Source organism: Corvus kubaryi, unplaced genomic scaffold (genome assembly GCF_017639235.1).
Source record: "Corvus kubaryi isolate FWS band 111438036 unplaced genomic scaffold, C.kubaryi_AGA036_p1.0 split3-73, whole genome shotgun sequence".
In the NCBI taxonomy this organism is placed as follows: Eukaryota; Metazoa; Chordata; class Aves; order Passeriformes; family Corvidae; genus Corvus; species Corvus kubaryi.
Genome location: NW_024582091.1, coordinates 43,159,442 through 43,184,982, shown reverse-complemented (window position 1 = coordinate 43,184,982; position 25,541 = coordinate 43,159,442). Strand labels below are relative to the sequence as shown.

Here is a 25,541-nt window from a genome sequence, read left to right as displayed (position 1 = left end):
AGCAAGACAAGATAAGAAGGGGATAATCCTTGTTTATATAACTTTTTTTTTTTTTTTTTTTTTTTTTTTTTTTAAATAAGACCTGAGACGAACAGGCATGTTTTCACAAGGTTTGTGTGCTTCTGTAAATCCACGCCGAGAAATTTCTGGAGAGTCCGCACCCCGCTCGGGCCGGGCACTGGGCAGGGCCGCCGTCTGCGGGCACGGCTCTCCATCCACGGCCCTTCCCGGCACGGCGCTCCCGGCACGGCTCTCCAGGGGTCCCTCGGGCAGAGCAGTGACGAGCACTGGGCCTGCTGCCCTGGCTGAGAGCCGTGCCCCTCCTGTGCCCCCGGCACGCCTCGTTGCGGGCCCCTGGCCCCGCGCAGCCCCTCGCCGCGGCGAGGACGGAGGTTCCCGGCACGGGGCGGCTCTCGGCCCTGCGCCCCCCGCGCCCTCAGCGGGCCGGCGGCACAGAGCGCGGCTGCCACCGGGGGGCGCCCTGGTGCCGCGGCCGCCCCGCGCAGGTGGCTGAGGGGCCGGGCCGGGCCGGGGCTCCCGCAGCGCCCACGGCCCCCGCGGGCAGTGGCCGAGCCCCTCGGTGGGCGGGCAGCTGCCCCTCCTGCGGCCTCCAGCACAGTGCCCACCCGTGAATTCTTGACTCCCGGGGAAAAAGGATGAGGACTGCGCTAATCGGCGCCTAATTTCCCACCGAGCGCACGTTGCGTGGCGGGCCGGCTTAGGGCTGACCTCCCTTCCAAATAAAGCAGCGCGTCTATTTATGGCCGTGGCTTAAAGAGGAGCAGATCTCATGTACCATGTTGGAAGTTCTTGAAAAACAGCCAAAGTACAGAGGTCAAGTTTCCTGTACTGACAGCAACTTAGGGGGACGCGAGACGGCAGTGTCCTTCGTGAGGAGCTGGAGAACTGGGTCGCTGTGCATCCTTCACTAATCGCTGGGTTCCAATAATAAATTACTTCAGTCTATTTCAAAGCAGTGTGGAGGACAGAGAGAATCTGCTTGAAAGCCTGTTACTGCCTCAGCTATGGGGCCAGTGGGAGCATTGCCAAGGGGTTTGTGTTGGCAAGATGAGGGTCAGGCCCCCAATATTGCTCAGTAGATGATATAATGAATAAAAAAATACACACTTGTGCTATCCATTGGGATCTGACTCTTCATTAGAAATTAAGGGACAAGGCAGACGATATGATTGTTTGGCAAATTTCCCCAGGGTCTACTTTTAGGAAATCATAAACCCCCTTGGCGATGCCTTGCCCAAAGCCAGTGCTTTCAGTAGCTGCTGTTACTCAGAGGCAGCAGCTCTCAGTTTTACACGGAGTTGTATGCAAATAGACTCTACCAGTGTGCCCATGGAACTGCCTACTCTTGGAAAAGCTTGCATGGAAGGATTTAATGTTGACAGACATAAGTAGTGATGTCTCAAGTGTGAAGAATCTGTTGTTTAACCAACTTTATGAAGCAAAAGTGCCTATCATTAAAGTGAGAGTATTCCCTTTGGTTTTAGAAGATCATCGAGGCTTTAAACATCTATGCAATTTGGTATGCACATAATTTGATAGTCTGTTTTACAAGAAGTTGATTAGAATCAGAAAAATCACCCTCCCTAACTCCCGCAGAAGAGGGCAATGAAACGTGCGCAGATCAAACAGCCTTAAAATGGAAAAAGGATTTATATAGTGGCAAATTGGGCAATGGCTCTTAAAACTACAGCTGTATTCTTCTAAACACTCTTTTACGTTATTGGTGAGTCGGTAAGTTATGATTTACTGTCATTTGATGTAAAATTTACTGTCACAAAACATTAGCAACCACTGGCTGAAATCAGAAGGCTGCTTTTTTAAAATTCTTGGTATTGAGAGTTTTCTAGGCATGGACTGTCACTGCCTGCAGAGTGCATTTAGTTATCTCAGTTTTCCCCAGAAGCATAAACTTCCTTCTTTCTACCTCTGCTAATACTTTAATATTTACTTGATTTTTTTTTTTTTTTACATTCATAAACATGTTAGCTGCTTTGTGTCTGTAAGGCAAAGAAGGCCAAGTATCACTTTTCTTACCAGCTGGGACAGTCTTAGTAATCAGTTTAATTTCCCAGCTTGATTTAAAACACTGCTATTTACACTCCCATTGTGTGGTGATATCCTCCTGTTTACGTGACCAGGTTTAAAATTTAACTACATCCACCATGCTGTTTTTCTTCCTAATTCAGAAGACATGGATTAAAAAGTAAGCAAAAAGAAAGCTCGGTAGTACTTCTCCTCTATCAAACTTGGGAAGCATGGCTAAACAGGATTACATGTATTATTAGGGTCTTGATCCCACAGCCCTCACCGACTGAGTAACTTGTGCAGGAGCTTTGCCAAAGGCCGAGTGAGGGCAGAAGGCAGCAACAGTTGGCACTAAATGTCAGCTGCCTTAAAATAATGGGCATTTTTCTCCAAAATATTTTAAGTAGACCTGTATGGATTTGTGTCAGTGGCTTCAGTTGGTAGCAGTTTCTGGGAGACAGGGGTCAGAGATGTCCCACTGAGGAATATTTCAAGGATATATTCCCCTTCTCCTAAGTCACTGGAAATGAAATGAAATGAAATCGGTTCCAGTGTCACACAGATCTGGATTGATGCAGCAATCTCCTGTGTTAACCCTGTGAGGTGAGAGGCAGAGGGTGACATCCACCACCCTCCCTTCCCATGTTACAAATACTTTTTACATAGGTCTTCCAGGTGAGATAATGAATATACAAAAGAACAAAGTCTACTATATAAATGAAAGCAGATTTATAAAATTACAAGTTTAATAGATAAATATAATAAATACTTTATGCATCATAACTCTGGACAACTACATTTAAAGCAAGTATGTTGGCAAGTCACAAAAAAAGTTGCGCTCTTGGCAACTTTATTTTTCAGAAAACCACACTGACAGGCATATTACAATGTAACGCATGAGGCTTTATGCTGTAAGTATGCTCAAATCCCGCTCATCTACCGAGTTCACCATGACATATATATGGGTGTAGTGTATTTTCTATTTTGGAATGTCTTTTTGCACACCAACACGGTTGTACAGATAGATGTTCCACTTACCAGGGACAGTGGGGAAGAGTTTTGAAGAAAAATACTGGTAAAATGACTTCTAGAAAAACTAAAGCATTTCGTAACTTTTTATTGACATTGGCAAATTAAAATAGAATAAATTAACAATATTTTCTCAAAAAAATGTTTTGTACAAAAATACTGTCAAAATTTCCTGAAAAGCTTTCAACACAGTAGTATCTTTTCATGTACTGAATAAACTATATTAGCACAGTGTCAAAACGCTGAAGACAGAAGCAAAATAAAAAAAAAAAAAAATCTGTGAATGTTTGCCACTAGTCAACATTCCATCCACACCATATTATTGTCTGTACATATGGGGGAGGGGGAATGGGTAGCAGACTTTTTAAGTAACAGTATTACTTTTCCTGATCTGGAAAGGTTTGGCCCACATCTGTTAAGCTTCCAGTTTAGAGTATTCAGAAAAAAAAAAAAAATTAAGTCTGCACTGCAATGCATAGTTAAAAATTAAGCAGGATGGCAGCTTTTGTGCAGTAGTATCTGCCCTTCAAAGTTCATGCAACCAACTAACGCAATTTTTTTCCCTGTTCACTCAGAATTTGAATGCAGTTCAAGTCATTGGAAATCATCGTTTACAAAATCCACAAGATTAAGCAATTTGCCAAGATTAATATCTAACAGTTCGGCACTGTGGGATAATTATGGGCACGTTACTGCGAGGAAATTAAGAGAGGGAGGTCGGGAGGGGGGCAACCAACATAAAAAGGCAGAGTTCGCTAGATATTATTACTACAGGAGGGAAGGTGAGTGACAAAGCTACAAAAAGAAAAAAAAAGGTGGCAGCGATTTAAAAAAAAAAAAATTATACAAGCGCATAGTTGACTCTGCTTTCCAGATTCTCACCTTTTCAAGCCCTGAAAAGTGAGACACCGTGTCTAGGGGAATGTTTTCATTCGCACCGATAAAAGTCCTTTGTTTGTTTTAAATGAATCAGCAGCTCACCCTGCTGGGCTGCTGTTTGCAAACGAAGTCTGTCATGAAGTCAAACTCGTTCTGTCCCAACCACAGCTCGGGAAGCTCCTTGATGCGATCCAGGCCCATTTCGATGACTAAGGACATGAGGACCTCCTCGTCGATGAAGTCCGTGTCTATGACATTGGGCGGCAGCATTGCCGCGGGGACATGGGGGACGGCGGGCGGCAAGCCGCTGCCGCCGCCGCCGCCGTGCTTGGGGTTGCAGTCCCTGAAATGCTGCTGGCTGCCGCCGTTCAGCTGGTGGCTGCCGGGGTGCAAGTCCGGCATGTAGTGGCTGTGGGGGTAGGGGTGGTGGCTGAAGTACTGGTTATTCAGCTTCTGGAGCTGCATGCTGGCGCTCAGCTGCCCTCCCGGGCTGGCGACGGGGGGGGCCATGAACTGGGAGCCGCTGAAGCGGGCGGGGGGCGGCATGCTGCCGGCCGGGTGCCCTCCGCTCACGCTGCCCGGCCCCATGGCGTGCCTCACCCCGCTGCTCGCGTTCATACTCCCAGCTCCGTAATGTATATGGTCGCCCATCAGGGCGCTGAAGGCGTGCTGCTGCGGCGGCTGCTGCTGCTGGTGGTGGTGATGGGGGGTGGGAAACTGCCCCATGCCCATCCGATGCGCAGGGTGGTGGTGGAGCCCGCCGGATCCGTCGGGGAATCGTCCGTGGTTCATGGCCATCATGTGGTCTGCCATGGCTCACCTGGAAAGTTAGCGTGTGAATACATTAGGAAAATACACCCTCCTCGGACATCCAGCCGCCCTCTCCCGGACCAGCTGCATCTGCCTGGCCCTGACAGAAATTACTTCGCTGGTCCTGCAGTCTTCTCTCCTTCCCGGTGGAGGGAAAAAAAAAACTCCTAAAATTTACAGTGTACTACTCCACCATGGAGTACAAAGGGAAAAATAAAAAGGGAGCCCGCGGAACGAAAATCCCGATCCCCTCCGCTAATCCGGCGGGCAGCACGTCTGCCCACTCCAAGTCGCGCATACCTATCGGCGGGGAGCGTCGCATTCGGCCACCGCCGCCGCCTCCCCGCACGCTCCGGAGGCGCCCAAGCCCCCCGGCTTCGCCCGCGAAGGCAGCGGATTCCCAAGGCACTCTCACTAACTTGCGGGGAACAAGCAAAGAATTGGCAAGTCCCACCTAGCCGCTGTCAGCAACTTTTGGAATTAAGTCTCAATTATTTTGGTAAAAATACGGTAATGCATAGATAAGGACGTGAAGCCAGGCAGCTGAGAAACACCTTTCCTCGCGTGTTTATACAGTCACGTTTTCCCTGTTGCACACAAAAGGGACAGCCGGCACCAGCCACGAGAACCGCCGCACTCACCTCCCGGCTTCTTTCTTCTTCTCCTTCAAAGGTGGCGGTGGAATCAAGTCAGCGAGAGTCACCCAGCATAGAGAGGGCTTCTCCGGCTCCCTCTCCCCGGCGCTGACGTGACCGGCGCCGCGATCGCTGCCGCAGCCCCGGAGCTGGTTCTCGCCCCTCCGCGAGGCGCATCGGCACTTGCCAACAATGAGCTGTGTTCCTTACACGGCTTTGGCCGCGGCTAATATAGGATTTCAGAAGGGAGGAGCAAAACCCTTACAGGCAACCAGAAGTAAAACCTGGAGCAAGCGGGGCGGGGGGGGAGGGGCGGGGGAGGGGGGGGGAAGGGGGGAGAAGAAAAGGAAAAAAAAAACCCCAAACACCCAACACCCAACGCGCGCGCGCAGGCAGCGGGGCACACGCGTGTACGGAGACACGCGGGAAAGGGCCAGGCGGGTCGGGAAGGCACCCGCGCACCCCGTGCTCAGCGCCTCCCCCGGGAACAAAGCGGGGCTCCACGGCGGGGCGGCAGGAGCGGCACCCCGCGCACCCCGGGGCCGCTCTCCCGCCGCCCATGGCCCCGTCCGGCCCCGCGCCCGGGCATCGCCGCTGCCCCTTCCGCCCCGTCCGCTCGTGTCGCTGCAGCGCGGCGGCCGCCGACACGCGTGGGGTGAGCGCTCCAGCAGCGCTGCCCGGACAGGGCGAGGTCCGTCCCTCCGGCGCCGCCGCGGTGCAGGTGCCCGGATCCGCCGGCGTGAGGCCCCAGAACCCGCGTGGGCGTTCTTGGGGCCGGCCCCTCTCCCGGAGGCGAGATCCGAAATCCACCTTTTTCCACAAACACGGGCGCCGCATGCGGGAGGTGTGTGTGGGGATACCGGCACGCTCCCCACTTCCCACGTCCTTCCATCTCTTGTTTTTTCCCCACTGCACCCGCGCTGTGCAGGACGAGTGCCCACCCACTCTTGCCCTTGGCCGGTGTGGTGGGGTTTATTACCGTTATTTACGATTGTTTTCATTGGAATGGCAAAGAAAAACAGAACATGCGGAGTGCGGGTGGGCACACGCTTTGCACGGGCAATCGCCCTGGCTGGGCACGTCCCCTGTCGCTCCCCCTGCCCGGCAGAGCCCTGACTCGCTGCACAGTCCCGGCAAGGGCCATGCGTATCCAAGCCGTCCCCGACCCCCGAGGCCGGCGCTCCTGCCTTTTGCTCCAGGATCCACCAGCTCCTCTCTGAAGGGCAGCCATGCTGAAGTAGCAGGGAAGATCTGAGGGGCTGGGGGAAGCATGCCACAGGGAAGTGCTGGATGGTGGCCCACTTTTCCACAGTGCTTTTGCCTGGCTTTCTTCTTCCCGTGTTTGTTTTTCTTCTTTTAGCCATCTACAGGCACACAGAGAGTGACAGTGGTAGGCAGGACACTCCCCCACACCCCCGGCACAAAGAATTGTGAATTTGAGGTCAAAGCGGCCATCACGTAGGCTGGGATGGGATTTCTCCTCCTCCATGTGGTTTGCAAGGATGCACCACAGTGCAGGAGGACCTCCCTGGGGAGGCACAGGTGAGGGCAAATGGGATGCTTCAAGAGGCTGTCCATGTGGCAGCCGTCTTGTCCCCTTTTGGGTGGGCCAGGTTCTTACTTGGCTACAGTGACTTATGAAACCAAAAGGATGGTTAGCTCTGCCTTGTCTCTCCTTGGGATGGAGGCAGAGCTGGGATGCACTGAGGTGTGATGCATGAATGTCTCTTTGTGCCTGGTGCAATCCTTTAGCAAAGCCACGTGGACAGGTGGCAGTGGTTGGGCACACATGGGATGCCAGGAAAATACCTGGCTGACATCCCAGCTGTGAGGAACAACAGGGGTGAAATCAAAGTGCTGGGAGGACAGTAAGCTTTAAAAATGTGAGTTACTTCAAGGAAGTTACCTTATCCTGCAGCTCCCTTTCCTGCAGCAGTTAAGTAGGGTACCCACCACGATTTCACCTTTTGGTCTTCAAATCCACATGAGTAGGTGGACATCTGGAAATTGCCACTGAATAAGGCTCTCCAATACAGCCAGGGATGGTCAGAAAAGTAACAGTACCCTTCTGGAGACTTTTCCTTCTTGTTGGTGTGCAGGTTTTGCAGGACAAAACAATGAATAATAAGATCCTGTTCCATTTGGCAAGTAGTCAGCTGTGTATCATGACAGGTGGTTTGTTTAATGTCACATATCCATGGTGGTACTGGTATGCCTTTTTGCTCTCCACTGCTTTAAGTTTGCGATCCTTTTTAAAGCCGAGCACACATTGTATCACCACCCTGCAAATGCCCTTTCCTATTTTCAGCTTTCAGGTGTTGGAAGCTGCCAGCTTGCCAAAGTGAGTTATGGACAATTGGCATGAGACTGCCAGAAGCAATAGTAGGGAAGTCACAGCCTCCATGACACCTCACTCATACAAAACATAACTTCAGGTATTTATAGCCCATGTATAAAGAATTAGGCAGGATGGTGCTTTCTTCATCGAGGGCTGCAATGGGATCCCGATAAGGCTCAGCAGAGCAGTGCCAGGCAAGGCAAATCTGTCACTGTTTATGGCCACAGCAAAGTGGGAACACAGTCAGTTGATTGCTTTCCAGGAAATGGCTGGAAGACTTGTGACTGGCAGCTAAGGGAAGGCAGGACAAAGCATGAGGCCATCACCACTGAGCTCTCAGGAAACCCTGAATCTCATTTGTTTGCCACTCCTGATCTAAGCCATGGTTATTTAAAGAAATCTTTTCACTCATATTCTTCAAAGTCTTCTGCATACGAGTTGGTTCCTCAGTCAGACAGCAAGAAACCAGGGCACTGCATATCAGGAGAAAGCTGGAGATGGCCAGGGGTGGGAATGAAAGCAGCAGGATTCACAGAGTCGCTGCTCAAGTGAAGAATCGGAGTAGAGTTGAAAGCAGAATGTGACTGAAGGCCCCATCTAGGAGGAATCACTGAGAAATATCAAACATGATGATGGAAAAGAAAGAAAAAGATGGATCCTTGGTTAAGTGTTAACATTTTGGATTGGAAGGCTGGCTTGCAGATGTGGCTCTGTTCACTCCTTCCAGAGTGGAATGTCTGCTGAGTGTGGTGAAAGGAAGGAAAGGAGAATCACAAAGGAGAATCCCAGATGGTGTGTTTTCGGATATTTACTGGAAATGTTTAAGCTCGTTGAGTATTGGGGGTATATCCCTGCAACAAGATACCCAGGGCAACCAATTTCAGGGGGACTTGGATCTTTTTTTTTTTGCAACTTCGGAAATGTAATCCCTAACTCTCTGTAACTTGTCTGTCCCAGATGATTGTGGAGGTGAGTTTCTGTGTGTTCCCTCCCACGCTGACACAAAGCAGTCAGGAAAATCCAGGTCAGGACAGCTGCTAGGGTTATCTGATAGGAAATTTTATATTAGAATGATATCCTGGAAGAAATGCCCTTTCAGTAGAAATGATTATGCTCTGCTATTGAGAAGACAAGCCATGATTTTCTGGCTGCTCTCATGTTTGACCCCTTCAAAGCTATCTTCAATCCCACCCTTTCCAGAGGCACCTGGCAGTTGGGATGGAGGAGGGAACTGTGGTGCAGAAAGTCCCCAGCTCTTTGCTGGATGGCTCTCCCTAGTTTCACTGCCCACCCTGAGGAAAACCAATGACAAGTTTGTTCCAGATGGGCACCCAGGAAGCAGAGAAATCTTATTTGGTCTCTCAACGTGCTTTTTTTTTTTTTTTTTTTTTTGCCTGGAACTCCCTTTGTGAGAAGAACACTTTGGTTTTTTTTGCTGTTGGGGTTTTGACTAAAAGGGAACTCTGTTTTTTGACGTGTGTTACTGAGAGACCTGTTATTCTTATGGGATTGAGGGGAAGGATTGGACACAAGAGTAACCATGGTCTGGTAATGAGATCCTCTGTGTATCCAGGTGGGAAGGAATTATCTTGGCAAGTTTGGCTGTTTGAACAGCCCCAAAGCCCCAAAGTCCAGACTATGGCAGAAAACATAGGATTAACTCAGTTTACTTAGTTCAATATCACACAAGCTTCCTAAAGCAATCACAGCTCCCCTCTGTTGGTCCAGACACTAGCCAGGCATTTTCCAGAGCTGAGCATCTAAGTCTCCTGTTCCAACAATCTGCTCTCACAGGGAAAGCCACTGTTCAGAGAGGTAGTGCACCTGGCATACAGGTGGGCAGCCCAAGTGTGGAAGAGATGACCCACTGGGGATTTCTTTCAGTGGTGGCCTATGTTACCAGGAATTACTGGAGTGATGTCAAAGCAAATCTGTACTGTGTTCCTAAGAGCTGGCTAGTGGCAGAAAGTCAGTGGAAGGGCAGAAAGACACATAGAATATGCTATCTCAATTAGTCTGTATGGGATTAATTTTTTCTTTGACAGGTTTCACAGGATAAACCATCTCTGTGCTGATTGCAGGTGGTTACTGTGCTGAGGATTGGGGTTACAGGTGTGCTTTATTAGCAACAAATCATTCTGAAAGAAGTTACCCAGGGCAAGGAACTTCCTTGAAGCACTAGGGGATATGTTAGAGGGTTTGATGTGCTTGCATCTCTTGTTGGTATGCCAGGAACCAAAGATGTACACTTAAAATTGCTGGTCAAAAGTAAGGAACACAGGCTATGCAAATTGTGCTACTCTCTTCCCACCCACATTTCTTTGTGTTTTTGTTAGATGGATCAAGATAGTAATGTGCTAGTATATTTTATTTTGATAATAATGAATGTGGCTTTGTACCCTTTATCTGCATGATCTTATTAATGTGAGAATGTCTTGGGAAGCATGGCAAGCTCCTTTGTTTTACCCTTATATGCCCTCTCAGTGCAGTCTTTCAAACTTGTGTGATCCCAAGGAAGAGCCTTCCTTAAGTGTAATTCCACTGCAAGGTATCTTTTTTTGAAAAAGTAACTCTGCAAAAATGGGAACACTTACTAAGAACATTATTTCCTGAAGAGGCACGAGAGAATGTAAAAATACTAAAATAAACACACACATATGCAAATAATGAATCAAGCATCATTCCATTTGTACTTTGTCACATAGAACCCCAACACAGACCTTTTCACTACTCTTTACATTTTGGAATCAGTGGGAACCAGAAGTAACAAAAGGAAACATTCAGGTGCTTTTGACAAAGCAGTGGCATCTTCTGTAGTAAACGGAATAACACAAGCTTCAAATAGAGCACAGAGGTGGAAAGCAGTCACCAGAGCTAGGCTGTATGAACAAATATTTTTTCATCTGGAGACTAAGCCATGTGCTAAAACTACTGGTTTGGGTCAAGAAAGATTTTAAAATTTTTTTTTAGGTAGAATGAGATGCTTTATTTAATTAAAAATTATCAGAAAGCAGTGCACAAACTTCTAAGTATGTATTAGACCTGGATGAGTACACCTAAAGTGTTTGTTGTATACATTCTGTAATTAATTGAACTGGTAGTTGACAAGTAATTTATTTGAAGTCCACCAAATAATTGAAACTTATTATTAGAATGGAATGCTAAAAAAAAAAAAAAAAAAGAAAAAGATGTTTGATTACAAATATAGGCCTCAGTACTGATACATTTATACGCATGATTAAGTCATGCTTTTTGGGAGATCATTTCACACAGTACCCTACTCTCTTGCATCTGCATACAAACATTCTATTTTAAGTTGGTGAGGCTGTGCAGGAAGTAAGATTCTTCTCAGTATGAGTAAGGTTGACAAAATCTTAACTTCTCAGACCACTAGCTAATCAAATTGACACAACTTAGATCCAGCAACTGTCTGTACTTGGGACTGGATTTTCAGGTGATCACATCTTTACAGCGCAACAGTCCACTTGAGACACTGCTGTGTGTGAGTGTCTGGCTTGGAATTTAGTAATACCCAGTAAAAAACTTAATTACATGATTCCATTGATTAAGTTCAAATTCAATATTTCTGACTTGAAGAAAATGTTAGTAAAATGAACATAATGGTTATATAAGAGAAATGTTCTGTTGCAATGCTGAACACCAATTTAGATATGGATAAGCACGTACTTTGGATATGCTTATTGGACCTAATGGTATCATATGCAGCAAAATCTCTCTAAATCACGCGAGAAATACTGACTTTCATGGGACTACAAGAGTTCAGTATACAGCAAACAAGTGTGTGCAAAAATGGTATCGTAGTATGTAGGAAAGTAGTTGTTCCATATAATCACTATGGTCATTGAGGCTTCTCCAGCAACTCTGCCACTTAAAATTTTTATTTAAAGAAATAGGGAAGTTGTTTAGTCCTCCTCTTGATGATAAAGGGTTACAAGCAGCTGCCGTGTTGGAGTCATGTGTCATACATTGTCAGCAGACAGTTGCAGTTTCAGTTACATTTTCTCTTTTGATTTGATTATGTTCTTCTCCTAAATTAAATAATTATAATGTGTGTACTGTGTGGTAATGGCAACACCATCCATTCCAGGCCTTTAGAAATATGCTGCGGGTTGAGGAGAATTTGTAAGCAATAAACCTTTGCATCTCATTTGTCATTTTAGGCAACTTACTTTGCATACACCTTCTCCAGTGGTTTATTTTTTACAAGTATGAAGAATCTGGGAATCATTCCAGTCTGACCTGTCTTTTCAGTGGATTTTCACTGCCTTTCTTTAGCTGAGAACCTTTTTACTGCAAAGCTGTATTTTGAGGCTTTATATTTCAAACTGGGTCTCATCTCAATCCAGCACTTCACATTGTCTGTTTTCTGGAACACCTATAGGTTATCTTTGTTTTCTGTGGCAAGGGTTAATCTTGCTCAGACAGCCCATTCTCAGTGTAGAAGATGCCTATCTGTGCTTCTCCCTTCCTCGATGCTTGCTGCAGAGGAGCCTTGCTGCTATCCCTCTCAAGATCAGTTACACACTTTCTATGTGGATTACTTCCTGTTTTCCTTCAGCCTATCATTTTGGTTGGCACCAGCAAATGTTGTTTCCATTTGTGTAAGTAGCTGTTTTGTGGGCCCTAGGATTTGGAAACAATAGACTTGATTCTAGTACGTTTTAAGTTTTGCTCTGAAATACGTACAGTAAGTCAGTCAAACCCCTGAAAAATAATGAAATCTAAACAAATGTAAATATTCAAAATAGTTTATATTTCCTAAAATTACTCAAAACTCAAGTTTGGTAGCCCCTTATTTGGAAATATAAACCCTGTTTTCTTATCGGTCATATCTTTATGAGCGTTGCAAACTATACCATCAATGTTTTTTCAATTGTTTTTGGTTTCAGTTGTTTTTAGGCAGGCACAGCAGATGTATGTAATTTTTCACACTTTGCTGTTCTCATTCGTCAGCCTGATGATATCATACTCAAGCACTAATAATACTACTACTCGCCTTTTACATAAATTAGCACTTCACAGCTTCAGAGCGTAATACCAACATTACCTAATTACTCTAGAATTGAGCATGCACTCTTTTCCTTTTAGAGTAGAAGCTGATGGATTTAAATGGTCAAATGTAATCAGAAAGGAAAACAAGTCCTTTAATAGCTTGTGTAGTGGTCTCATCAAAACATGGGTATGTGTTCTCTCCTCTCTCTCAGTTCCAGCAGTGTAATTAAAATCAGACTTAAGTACCCAAGTTCCTTTCTCCTTTTGAAAGTCCTCCATAGACCTCAGTTTACCTCTCTGTAAAGTGGAAACAACTGATACCTTTCTCCTAGAAAATGCCTAGTAGAGATCTTTTTGGGGTAATGCCTAAGAATCACTACTGTGGTCACAAATATTTGACATCAAAAGATTTTACAGTTATCTTAGTTTTCTGCATTTATTTCAGATCATGAGTGGGGCTCCAGCCACCTTAATGTCAGTAGAAATAGTCATTATCATCACTGACTTCAGTGCAGGCAGGATCCACTCTGGCATTTTTAATCTCATCCAAAAGGTAACCCTTCTAATAGCCTTGTGTTCAGTCCCACTCAAGCAACAGGACAAAATTCTCCCATCTCATCTCTGCCTTCCCTGTGTCCTAAATATTCCACTCCCAGTGCCTCTTACCAATTACCTTTGCAAGACTCTTTGGAGGCTCTTGCTTCCTTTCTGCTCCAGGATGAATTATCCCTGCAAACTTTCAATCCTCATAGCTCTTGTCCAGGAAGATCACTGCAATTTTCCTTCTAAATAGCCCATTTCCTGCAGCTACATGCAACACCCCCCACCAAATCTCTCACAGGGTGAATGGCAGCATTCCAGCAACTTATTATCAATCCTAGTGAAGTAATGTTCTTCAACAACTTCTTTGCATAACCACATCCACTGCCTCTTTCTTCCTTCCAGACTCTGACAGCCCAGTAACCAATTTCCGTTCAGACAGAAAATGCTAAATCAAACAACTTCCCTCACTCTAATGCCCCTACAGGATAAAACAAACATCCTATAATTTGGTCTGGTATGGAAGGTGTTCAGCGATAGCATGAATATGTATTGGGGCTATTGCATCCATCTGAAGTTGTCTTCAAGATCTTAAGAAAAATATTTCCTCCAAGGGTGAAGGCTGACCTACACTTCTACTTCAATGAGGTTGTCTGCTGTTCCAATCTCCTTCCCCCCCCACCACTCCCATGCCAGGGTAGGAAGAGGATAATTACTACTATGTGTACTGTGTGTACATATTGCTTTTACTCCTCCAAGAGTTTGAGGAATATCCATCACTCTGTATTTTCATTTACAGATTTTCTAAAAGTCCTCACATTTAAGGGCAAAACTCCTGACAGTTTGCAATGTTTTGAACATTTCATTCATTGTCTTTCATGTATAAAGTCTCCAGGCTAGTTGACTGCTCAAGAATATTACTATTATTATTATTATTATTATTATTATTATTAATCTTGAATATTATATGGTCTTGAGTATTATATTAGGTGTTGCAGAACAAAACAAATGGCTCTGTGACTAATACTGCCTTAAACTCAGTCTATAGCTCTGATTAATGCTATTTTTAACTGTCATGTTGCTTCTCATGTATTATGGCTAGCAATTCCTCACTCAGTTTTTTTTTTTTTTGCACAGCACAAGTGAACTTGATTTCAGAAAGAACAAATAGCTAAAAGGACATCTGAAATTCAGTTACATGTATTTTGCCTGAAGATAGGTATTCATAGCACAGAAAAAGCTGCTGGTACACTAAGTTCAGTATCTGCCTAACTAGCAATGCCAATAGTAATGTCTTTTAGAGAACTCGTGATGGCATTCAACCATCATTCAACCATACCAGGCATTCAACAACACTGTACCTGAGGAAGGATTCCCTCATGACCGTACAACTGAGAGGACAAAACTCTAATATAAAGCAACTTGCCAGCTATATCATCACTGGTGGAGGCATAAATCTGAGGGATTTGTGTCTTAACCCTGCCGACTCTTGAACATTGGAAATTGAAGGCTCTTGTCATTTTTATTTTCTGTACAACTGATGAAATGGTACCTCCGTGGCTTGTATAATCAGTTCGACTGATTACAACAGTTAATGGGCTGACTCTATTTACATGAGCAGAGAGACTGTGTTTCTTTTTTTTTAATGTATATTTAAGTCTCATCGGTTTTGGTGGTAAACAAAGCTATTTACCACAGTAACAGTTTGTGACCAGTTTTCTACAGATTAGTTACAGTCTGCATTGACTGTAGTCACTTTTTACATGTTTCCTTATTATTGAACAAGGTACATAAACATGCCATGTGACGCATCCAGTCTGTCCTTCATTGAACAAACTTTCATGTACTCTTTCTTTAAAAGTTATCAATCTGCTCAGTTAAGGTGCTGAGATTCTAGGATGCACTGCAGTCTGTAACTCAGGGCATCAGCAGCCCTTGGCATGATTGACCTCTACGAGGTCACTCGGTTTATTCTCTAGGCAGATTTCTCTTCTGCATCCCTCTGAGGCTGATGACTGAATTTTTCTATGAATGTTTTTAATATAATCATGTTACAATATTTTCTGTCAACCATTTTTTAGTTACAGCTTATTTTCTGTGTTTGACCACTGCAGTACTGAGCAGACATCTTCATTAAGCTATCCACACAGATGCCTCAATCTTTCTGTTGAAAGGTTACAATTAATTCAGAACCCATCTGTATATATGAGTAGTTTAAGTCATGCCTTCCAAGGTGCATTACGGTGCACTCATCTACACTGCATTCCCTTTGCTGACACATTACTCAGTTACTTAGTGTTGTCAAGGCTTACCAAGGTGCCTCACCAGCGTTGTCTTGCCCACTGCTCTTACGGATCCAGCTTTTCTAGTAGGACCTCAATAAGTACATTAAACAATGCCACTGTTTGTATTGATCCTAGAGACACCCCACTACTTAAATGCTGTGAAGAGAACCAAGCAATTATTCCTGCTCTGCCCCTGTGTGCTATCCCCCTAACTGGATTTGCATCCATGACTGGCAGGGTGTTACCCACTCTTCTGCTCTTGACAACTGGCTTTCCTTAGTAGCCTTTTGTGAACACTCTTTGTTCAAAGCCTTTGGACTGTTTAAGTAACATTCCCTGGTTCCCTGTTACCACTCCGCAAAATTGCTCAAAATCCAAAGAACTGACATCAAAGCCTTCTTTCTTTTCACAAAATTTTGTTTGTTGACCCAGAAGATTTTGTTGCTATGAGTGTTGTTTTTCAGTCTTCTATACAGGTGACTTTCAGGTCTGTACTACTGCAGTGCTGCTGCGATGGGGAGCTACTTTATAAACTAAATCCATTTCAGCAGGCTGTTGTGTTTTGTGTAAGTAGCAATCTCTGAAGAAGCAGTTCTCTCAGCCAGTCAGGAGCTGAAGAAAAAAAGATAGAGAAATGACGTTTCGTCATCAAGGATGCATCCAAATACCCACACCCCAGTTTGGGCCTTGTTGAGGGTTCACTTTTAACCCTGGGATTCCATGCTTGTGTGACTAAATTTGGTACTGATCAGAGGCTACCACGTTCTCCCTTGGGAAAATTCCTCAGGTTTCTGTTTTGCCTGCAGGAGAGAGTTCTCTCAGACACCAGGTCTATCAGGCACATGAGCTTGGGCTTCCCTTCCCCTCCAGGGCTCCTGTCTGCCTGCCGCCCCACAACTGCCTCACCCCAGCCTTGCTCGTCCCCGGTGCCTCTTCTCAGGCCTCACACAACAGCCCCTGCAACTCCTCAACCCTCAAGTGGATCACCCTCCCCTCCCTTGGCACCACCTCCACTGGCAGCACCTGCCTGAGTGCTCCTTGCCGCTGTGCCTGTTGGAGCAGGTGGCTGTGCACATTTTGGGATTTGGAGCAGGCTTGTCTTGGTGTCCCCACGAGCTGGGAACTGTCAGCCTGGAGGAGAGTTGTGGTCCTCCATGGTCAGTCCCTTGGCTGGGCCCAGGGAACAAGCCAAAACTGTGTGCAGAGATCACCTAGCTTTAGGTGAATCACCTTTATTAAACTCTTCTTCATAGGTGTGGGGAATGGAAAATTACTTAGAAAAAAGAAAGGGTTTGAGACCACCTGGTGCCAGAAAATAATGGCACCAAGAACTAGAGACTTGTGACAGTGTGTGGGAAGTGGTGTAGCACTAGAGAGCAGAGATGCTCTGAAATTGAGGCCTTTCACAGGAAGGGACACACTTTCTTCCTTAAGGGGATCTGATGTGGGTGTTTGTTTTTGTTGTTTTTTTTTTTTTTTTTTTTCATTTTTGTTGGTTTTTTTTTTATTCAGAGGCTGTGAAGCACTGGTAAGTGCTGGGACAGAGCTCCTATTTAACCTTTGGCAATGTGGATGGAGTTGAAACAGTCACTGGCTAGGGAGCTCCATCTGTGGCTGTGCACCAAGCACCCCTGATACTGATGGGGTTAGACCAGCCTTGTAAATCCTCAGAGACTGCAGAAAAAAACACTGGTGCAGACAAGGCCACTGTGTCCCAAACAGCAGACACTGCAATTTTTGAAGGTTGACTTTCTTACTACTTGTTGGCTTTTGCTAGCAAAAAATAACAGGTTTAAATGGCAAAATGTACTGTGATTCTGGTCAACATAGGACCATCATGCCAGCATGGGGCAGGAGGCAAAATGGGAGTTCGGTAGTGTGGGGGAAAGGTTGGACCACCTATTTTGCGGACTTACACAACACAGAGTAACTACATGGCAGAGCCGCAGATTCCTTCAAGTAAGGCGCAGCCGGATACCTTTTTCACTATTCTGTGTGGCAGAAGGGGAACTCTTACCCTGAGCAACTTGTACCCCAGTTCAGTTCCCTCAATGGAATATGCTTTAGGGCACTGTACATACTATATGTATGTAGAGTATAGTATACATACTATACTGTTGATACCACCTTGGTTTCCTAAAGTTTTCATTTTGTGGTATTCCAGTTTGGCGAATAAAAAGCTTAAAATATTTTTACATTCACTTTCACATTAACCTCAGAGTAGACCTTCCAAATCTGACACGCTGAAAATAAGTGACACTCATTTTGGATTAATTTTAAGGCACTCTTAAAAAGTATTACCTTCCCCCCTTCTGATAAAAGAATTTTACAGTTAGTTTCAATGATCCATTTAAAATCTCATTCTGCTTTTGAGGTTCTTTTTGTAATCTAATTTAAATTTCTACTGCTTGGAAGACCTGCTAAGAATTCTTAATTGGTATATGGAACAGTAAATATAAAAACAAATGGCAAAGAAGAGTGGAAGAGAACAGAACAGTTAGAATGCAATAGAAACAAGGAGTGACTTTGTTGCCACTATTCTAGCAATGCAAGGTTTTAACAGCATGCTGAATGTCAATTCTCTTCCATAACTTTCTACCCTCTTCTTCTGCAGGATCTTTCCTTGCTGAATTATTTTTGGAATCATGGCTCTGCAAAATTCGATTTCCTCTCTTTACCCCTCTATTCCTCTACCAACTTCCTTGAAACCAAGAAATTAATTTCTTTCTCAAATAATTGCAGTGTGGAATGGAGATTGTATCATAGAAATTAGAGATGCAAATGGGCAAGTTAGGTCATTCAGCAGTACATCTGCACTGTGTATGCATGATGACTCCCTATACTGTAACATGTTCTCTAGTGTTTTGTCCAATCCAATTTTGTAAATTGGGTTGACTTCTATTTAAATTGTGAGGCTGTTCTATAATACAGAGAGATTACCAAGAGGAATGTCCTACATATGACCCAATGTAGGGATTTTATTTTCTTTTTAATCAAGCTTTTGCCATATAACTTTTTAAAACTTCTTGCTAAAACCATATGGGAAGATACACAGAAACCATCTAAGATCGCTGGAATGTTGATGCAGCTTGCAATCACTTTGAAGGAAAACTGAGGATTAATCTTGTCAATAAGTGCATTATGGGGACTGCTTCCACAGCAGTTCTTCCCACACAAGCGCCCATTGCCCCAAATAGGAGCTGCTCAAGTGCAATAGCTGCAAAATCAATCCCCCTTTGTGTAACATCCCTTGAATAACAAACTAAAAGTGCAGTGTATTATTAGTTTATCTACAGTCTGAAAGTCTCTCAGTTGTTTTTGCATTTGAAGTGCAAAATTATTATATAACTGTCTGAGCAAAGATCCGTTAATCTAACCTCAGAAATCTAAAGATTATTTGCCCTAGTTTATTTGGTGGAGAAGGAGACAGGAGGCACAACGTTATTTAGGCGCCTCACTGTGCTTGAGTGGTTTCAATGTGAGCTGGCCATCTACACAGCTGCTTGGTGCCTTAGACCTTTGTAGCTTTTGGCCTGAATATTTGGCTTCCCATTCCCTGTTCTAAACACAGTTTAGGAGTTCTAATTCAGTAATTTATCATATGAGGCATTAGAAAGAATATATGAGACTTCAATATTTCTATTGTGTGGGATTAAAAAAAAATTAATTGGCCATTGTTATGTAGCTTAATGTTATGTTTTTGTTTTGTAAGGTAAACAGTTGGTGGGTACTCTTGGCACTTGGCTGCTTTGGAAATCAAGATTCTTTTTTCAGGTGCCTGAGGTTGTGCATGGTATTCCAGGCTGGAGCAGCAATGCAGTTTTGAAGTTATTTACCCAATTGTCTCCACTTACAGAGCTCTGGTTTAGTTTGCAAAGTGTTTTTGGTATGAGCTAACTAAATTTTGTTCCTTTTCAGAGAAACTAAACCAGAAGCTTTGCTCTATTCGCACACCAAAACCACTTTGACAGCCTGGTGATGGTCCAAGCCTGTAATGCAGCCCTTGAACAACTTAGAAATGCCTGGGGCAACACATGCTCAATTCAGGGGATTGGACTAAGTCTGAAGTTTCCCCAAACTGCTTGAATTGGAAATAAAGGGCCCTCAGTACCAATACTTTCAATTGACTTATCTGTGCTTTTAACACCAAATTAATGGCTAATGATAAACTTAGCCTGAGATTTTAGAACATATGTTAGGCCCCTCTGCCTGGCAATGTGGACCCTTGAGTGCATTAGTGACTCCCTACATGCCTTTTCCAATTCCACTGGAAAAATAAATCATCTTTCTCTCTGGCTTAATCACTTGGAAACTACATCATCTTGAATTAAAATTGCTTTTTCCTATTTACAAAACCAGGAATGGTTTCTAAGAGCTCTGCCCCTCCCACATCACTTTCTTTGCCTCTTTTCCAGCTGGGTCCAGCATGATTCCAGTGCTGAGACAACAAAGCACCATCCACAGGGTGATATGGGTGGAGGCACGTTGAGAGGGTGTAACTGCCCACCACACATTTAGATATCTTTTCACTGAATCAGGTGAAAAAGATAGTACTTAATGCCTTTAAGAAAACTGCCCGTGTGACAAGTACAAATTATACTTCATGTTCCTGTAATTTGACCAGTCAACACCTGGTCTAAAACAAGTGATATACTGTTAAAAGAGAATTCCAAAGCCACATCTGACAACAGACATATCATTTTCCAGATGAAATAAACAGGCAGTTAAAACCCCATCTGCACTCACCCCTCCCTAGAAACTGGGAAAGCTAAACACTCAAAACTTAACAAATAAGATTTTAAAAAATGAAGAAAATGTAGGTAATATCACACTGGTTTATATTTACAAGTTTATTATTATTATTATTAATGGCTGTAAAATGAAATGTTCAGGTTTTGAATCTTTATAAAAATAGAAATATTTTAAGATAAAACCTGGAAAATAAAATTTCAGCAGATATGATCTCTACCAAATATGTTTTTGGTTAGTAAATATAAGTACTTCTTTAGTTTTGTGTATATAAGTAACAAAACTGAAGAGCTTAGGTGACATTGGTTTAATAGCTTCTGCTGGGAATTTTTCTTTAAATTCTGTTTACTGACAGAACTGAGTGTAGGTGCTCAGCAGAAACAAAACCAGTAAATAATTGTTCAAGAAAGTACTTTTGAGTTGTGGCACTTGGAGTAACAATGGTTTGGCTCTCTATAATAGTATATAATTGAACCAACTTGGAGGGGAAACCAAACCAAACCAAAACTTGCTGAGAAAGAAGGATGTCTCCATGCATCAGAAATATAAGGACAGAAAATAATTCAAGTGAGAATGAGAGCTTAAAACCACAGCAAAGAAGGAAGGAGTCTGCAAGATTCAGTGACTGCTAAGGAATAAAGGAGTTTGGGGGTTGGTATTGAGGGAAGTGCAGCCTCATCTGCTCCAGGCAGTCAGCTGAAGCCCCTTTCTTTGCTGCTTGGCCAAAATCAGCAAAGCTTGAACAAGTTTGGGACTAAATCCTGTGGATCCTCCAGGTCTGTGAGGGCAAGGATGTCTGTCAGAACAGTGAATATGTAGTTGAGAGCATCCACCTACGTCACTGACTTTTAAAAAGGTACCTAGGACTGTGCTTTACATCCTGTTAGGTGTATATTCTGAGGATGTCTTTTGGCTGGAGCCGTTGACTGAGGAATGTCTTACTCTGTGTTACTTAAGAACTGTCTGTCCCAAGAGGTGCTGAGCATGGGCCATTCCTCCTGATCTTGTTAGCACTCCTACTGTGAATAAGGGCTTGTTTACACTTAGAGCTGTTCCTGAACAGTGCTGCATGTGGATGCCGTGGCCACACAAGACATTAATCAAGAACAATTAATCAGGAACAACTCCATGTGTAGACAAGCCCAAATTTAAGGTGAGGGTGGTCACAATATGGTGCTCTCCACGAAAGTGACCAAAGAGCAGATGAGTCATTTCCATATGGAATATAATGCTCTTGGCAGGGAAAGAACAGACTTTTGAGAATGATTTAATTTTTTATGACCAGGTACACACTCATACACCACTGTTGACAATCCCCAGTCCCATGAGTACTGGAGTGTGGATCCTGAAAACAAGCACCTCTCGCTGTTGCTGCCTGGTATGTGCATGAGGCTTTCCATGTGCTAGGAGACACTTGGGAACTGGCACTGGGCCATGTTGGCCAAAGGTGTTAAGTGCTTTTATTCCTTTATCATAGGAAAGGGTAAATGCAGAGAACCCAAGCTTTTGTCGCTAAATAGTTTGTGTCGCTCAGGCCAAACTTGGCTTACATTTTCTTGTTTACAACCAAATTATTGCTAGTGGAAGGCTGCTGACAAGTTCTTCTTGTGTGGACAGGTTTTAAAGATGGAGATGATTCAGTGTACCACAGTATAACCTCTTCCTGTTGCCATCACAGGAGTTTCCTGAGTTGGTAGGAAGCAAGATTATTCTGGAGGTGGGTTGGTGTGCTCAGGAAATATTTACCCATACTTAAGATGGCCCCCAAACTGGCTGCTATATTGTTTGTATACAAGCTCTTTTCTGTACCATTTTATGAAGAGCTAATTGCCCATGCTTAGCTTGCTCAAGGTGTGACCAGTGTTTCTTTGTCTTTTTCTTACCCCTCCTTTTCAGTGCTCAGACCAAGAAGTCACTTTTCTGCTTCAGTGCCTAGTTTAGTTGATCCCAGTTCCACAATGCTGGGATGATGTACTCTTTCTTCTCAGAATATTTAGTGGAGTTCACTCTGTATATAATTTCCCATGAAACAATATGAAATCCCTTGAAAACCAGTGTGTCACATGTTAGGATAAAGAAATTTTATTTTATTTTATTTTATTTTGGAGAATGCAAAATAGCAGGCAAGTATTCAAACCATGTTTGTATTTCGTCTGATTTGGAGCCACATATTAGCACACATTTCCAATATCTGAGGCCATAGCACATTTTTGAGCAAGTACCTCCTATTAAAGTTATTCTTGCTCAGTGGGAATTAGAGCCTGTGAAACTAACCTGCTAGTTGACATGGTCATATGGGAGACCCAGATTCATGTGCGTGTTCCAAGAAATGTACAAAGTGGAGCAGCTACAGTGGGACAGATTGAGACTGATTTTTTTCAAAACACTGAATGGCTTCGACATTTGACCAATTCCGGGAGCAAGAGAATAGGCTCAAGTTCCTTCAATGAATCAGGCAGAGAGGAGATTTCACAATGTGTTTCCCAATACACCTAATCCTGACAGATGTGTGCCCTGACCCTGCTGCACCCTCCTAACTTGCCCCACCAAATGCTGAATGTGAGATTTCCAGCAGAGAGTAGGCATAAGGTAGGGCTGTCAGCAGCTTCACAGCATAGCATGTGCCTACTTGTTGATCTCTTGCTCTGCCCTCAAATATAAGTAGGATATGTGGGTTGCAGTACTGCTGAAATGTTAACCTGAGGCACCTAAACTTGGAATTAGGCACTCAATTAATTTGTAGATTTAGTTCATAAAATCTGATGTGTTCTATAGCTTAATAATTGGTTTCTGTAATAAACGCTTTGTTTTGGCAATAAAAATGCATATTTCATGCTTATATATATTTGGCATTTTTAATTACTCATTTTTCTAATACTCTTGTGAGGAAGGTATTTTCCAAACTAAATGATTCTATGATTCTGTGTTATAATTTATATTGTAATGTCATGTAACTCAAATGCAATTCTAGGAATAGCAATTTTGGTATGAATACTTCTTTTTCTTGTTACATTTTGACTATGCTTAAATAAATAAACTGTATCATAAAGGCATATGGCCTTTAAAAATGTCAGATATCAAAATTTACTGCAATTTTGTTCACTTAAATTCATGGAAGTGGCATTCGGATGACAGATACCCAAGGTTTTGCTGACCTTGTGAACATTACTGAGTAATCAGTCATTAAGTAATCATGAACAATGTAGTCAATGTTTTCAGCACTTAACAGACTTTCCCTTGAAAGCAGGAATCTTCTTGCTCCACCTTCTTTTCTGGGACCCAAATTTGACTAAATTTAAAGGGAACACTGTCTTCATTTTCCTTGTTTGCTTTTTCCTGTCACATCTCTTCTTAATGGGAGTAACAGCCTTCTGTTCAACTTTTGACTTTGCATATGTCTCTTAAAGACTATAATAAAACTTGAGGTTTATGTCTTGACTGTAGAAGGGCTGAGTTCTGCCTTCGGGTGAAAAAGCATAATTCCCCTTCAAAGAAATGAAACTCAAGCATATTTCTTGCAAAATTCTGTGACGAAGGTGAGCAAAGCACTATTATACCAATCTTTGCAGATAATCTGAGACAAAGAGAATTAATGAATTGTCGGGATCCATTTAAAAAATCATTACTTAAAGCTATTCCTGGCACTCAGGAGTTTCTGGGCTCCCAGTCCTATGTGCCATCCACATGGCCGTAATTCTGAAACTAAGGAACCCTAGGGTGGATCACTCCTCCAAGAGGTTCCATGGCAGGTTTTTCAGATTCTCCAGCTTAGTGTGCGGACAACCAAATTGGCACTTGGACCCACACAGTACTTTGCAGCTTATGGAAGCAAATCAGCAGTGAAGGAAGGGCTTTGGATGCCATGGCTGAAGGATGAGGTGTAATGCCTGGTGTAAGGGGTGGCACTGTTGATGCTCAACACACAGGAGGCAGGGCAGGGTGAACAGAGGGGATATGGAAGAGGGAACATCATGATGAGAGAGGATAGGGTGGGAATGGAAGGAAAAGAAAATGTGAGGAGTGTGAGAGGAAAAGCAGAATGTGATGGAAAGGGATTATAGAGCTAAATTAGAGAAAAGCATATTGATTGATGTAATTTCTTATCATTTGAAGAATGCCCATTACTTATATCTATATAACTACATCATGACAACGCTACTTCAGAAGGTGTTCCAGGAATTATTGATTGCTTCTGCAACACAAAGAAATAATTGTTAATTTGATTTTCTGAGTTTAACAAAGTTAGTGGTGTACTTTGTGATGGATTGGAATCAGATTTGCCAAAGCACAATGAATTAAACTGGTTCCTGAAAAAATATCAGTTTGCACTTGCTCCCCTTGATACTAATATCACATTTCAAAATGACTTATATGAAAGTAGGATTGTGCTTTTACATGAAAGCCTTGATTTCCTGAGCATTAAATTTTCTATTAGACGCAATGGGCATCAATTTAATGGCTAAGAATGGGATATAGCCCATATTTTGTCACTAAAAGTCCAGTGTAAAATCTACCTGCCACCTGCTTTCTTGTTCTGAACTACTGAAAGGGACCCTCCTTAAAATTTCCTGATTTGAAATACACATGTTCTGGTGAAATTCACACATTCTGGTAAAATTCAATTCACTAATGTACTCTGTATTAAAAATACTATGGAAGGTTTTAATTTACTGGTAAGATACAGGAGATCATTGAGGAAGGGAGAAATGAGAGCTTGAACATGCAAAACATGCCTATACGAGCTTACTTAGGATGGGCACATAATCAAATGTCAGAGATACAGACATATATTTCTTTGTTGTTTCTTTCTTGCAGTAGCCTTAAGTGTTATTTTCAGTGTTGTGGATACCACATTTGATAGGCGTAACAAAAATGTGGTTTTCAAGCTGACCCTTTTAAGGCAGAATAGCCTGAAGGAAATGCGCCCATTCTGCTTCAAAGAAGATCTGTCTGTAGGAGGGAGGAATAATATGCATGCATAAGTAATTAATAATGATTTGAAGCTTTGATATTTTGTAAGGCCCAGAAAATTACATTTTTGCAGGATGTAATATATTGTTGGTTTAAAAACACATGGCTTAATTCCATATCCTGTGACAAAATTTCTGTTGAGATAAATAGGAACCAAGCTTGAATAAGGACAGCAGTATCAAAAGCACTGGTTTGAGTGCTGTGTGTGTCCTTTTATTACACCAATGAATACAGTTGTGGTATCAC

The 25,541-nt window shown here is 43.4% G+C and overlaps 1 protein-coding gene across 1 annotated transcript; it reads right to left on the bottom strand.

Moving 5' to 3' along the window:
* Window positions 1-2,760: 2,760 nt before the first annotated feature.
* On the bottom strand, window positions 2,761-5,703 carry CITED2 (Cbp/p300 interacting transactivator with Glu/Asp rich carboxy-terminal domain 2). Its single transcript, XM_042017078.1, has 2 exons — window positions 5,406-5,703; window positions 2,761-4,774 (listed from the first exon to the last, which is right to left on the bottom strand). The coding sequence occupies exon 2, from the start codon at window positions 4,765-4,767 to the stop codon at window positions 4,045-4,047; it is 723 nt and encodes a 240-aa protein (XP_041873012.1). The 5' UTR covers window positions 4,768-4,774; window positions 5,406-5,703; the 3' UTR covers window positions 2,761-4,044.
* Window positions 5,704-25,541: the final 19,838 nt, after the last annotated feature.

Bases quoted from the DNA above. Each gene is read 5' to 3' on its own strand.
- CITED2 (XM_042017078.1), bottom strand. From the start codon at position 4,767: ATGGCAGACCACATGATGGCCATGAACCACGGACGATTCCCCGACGGA.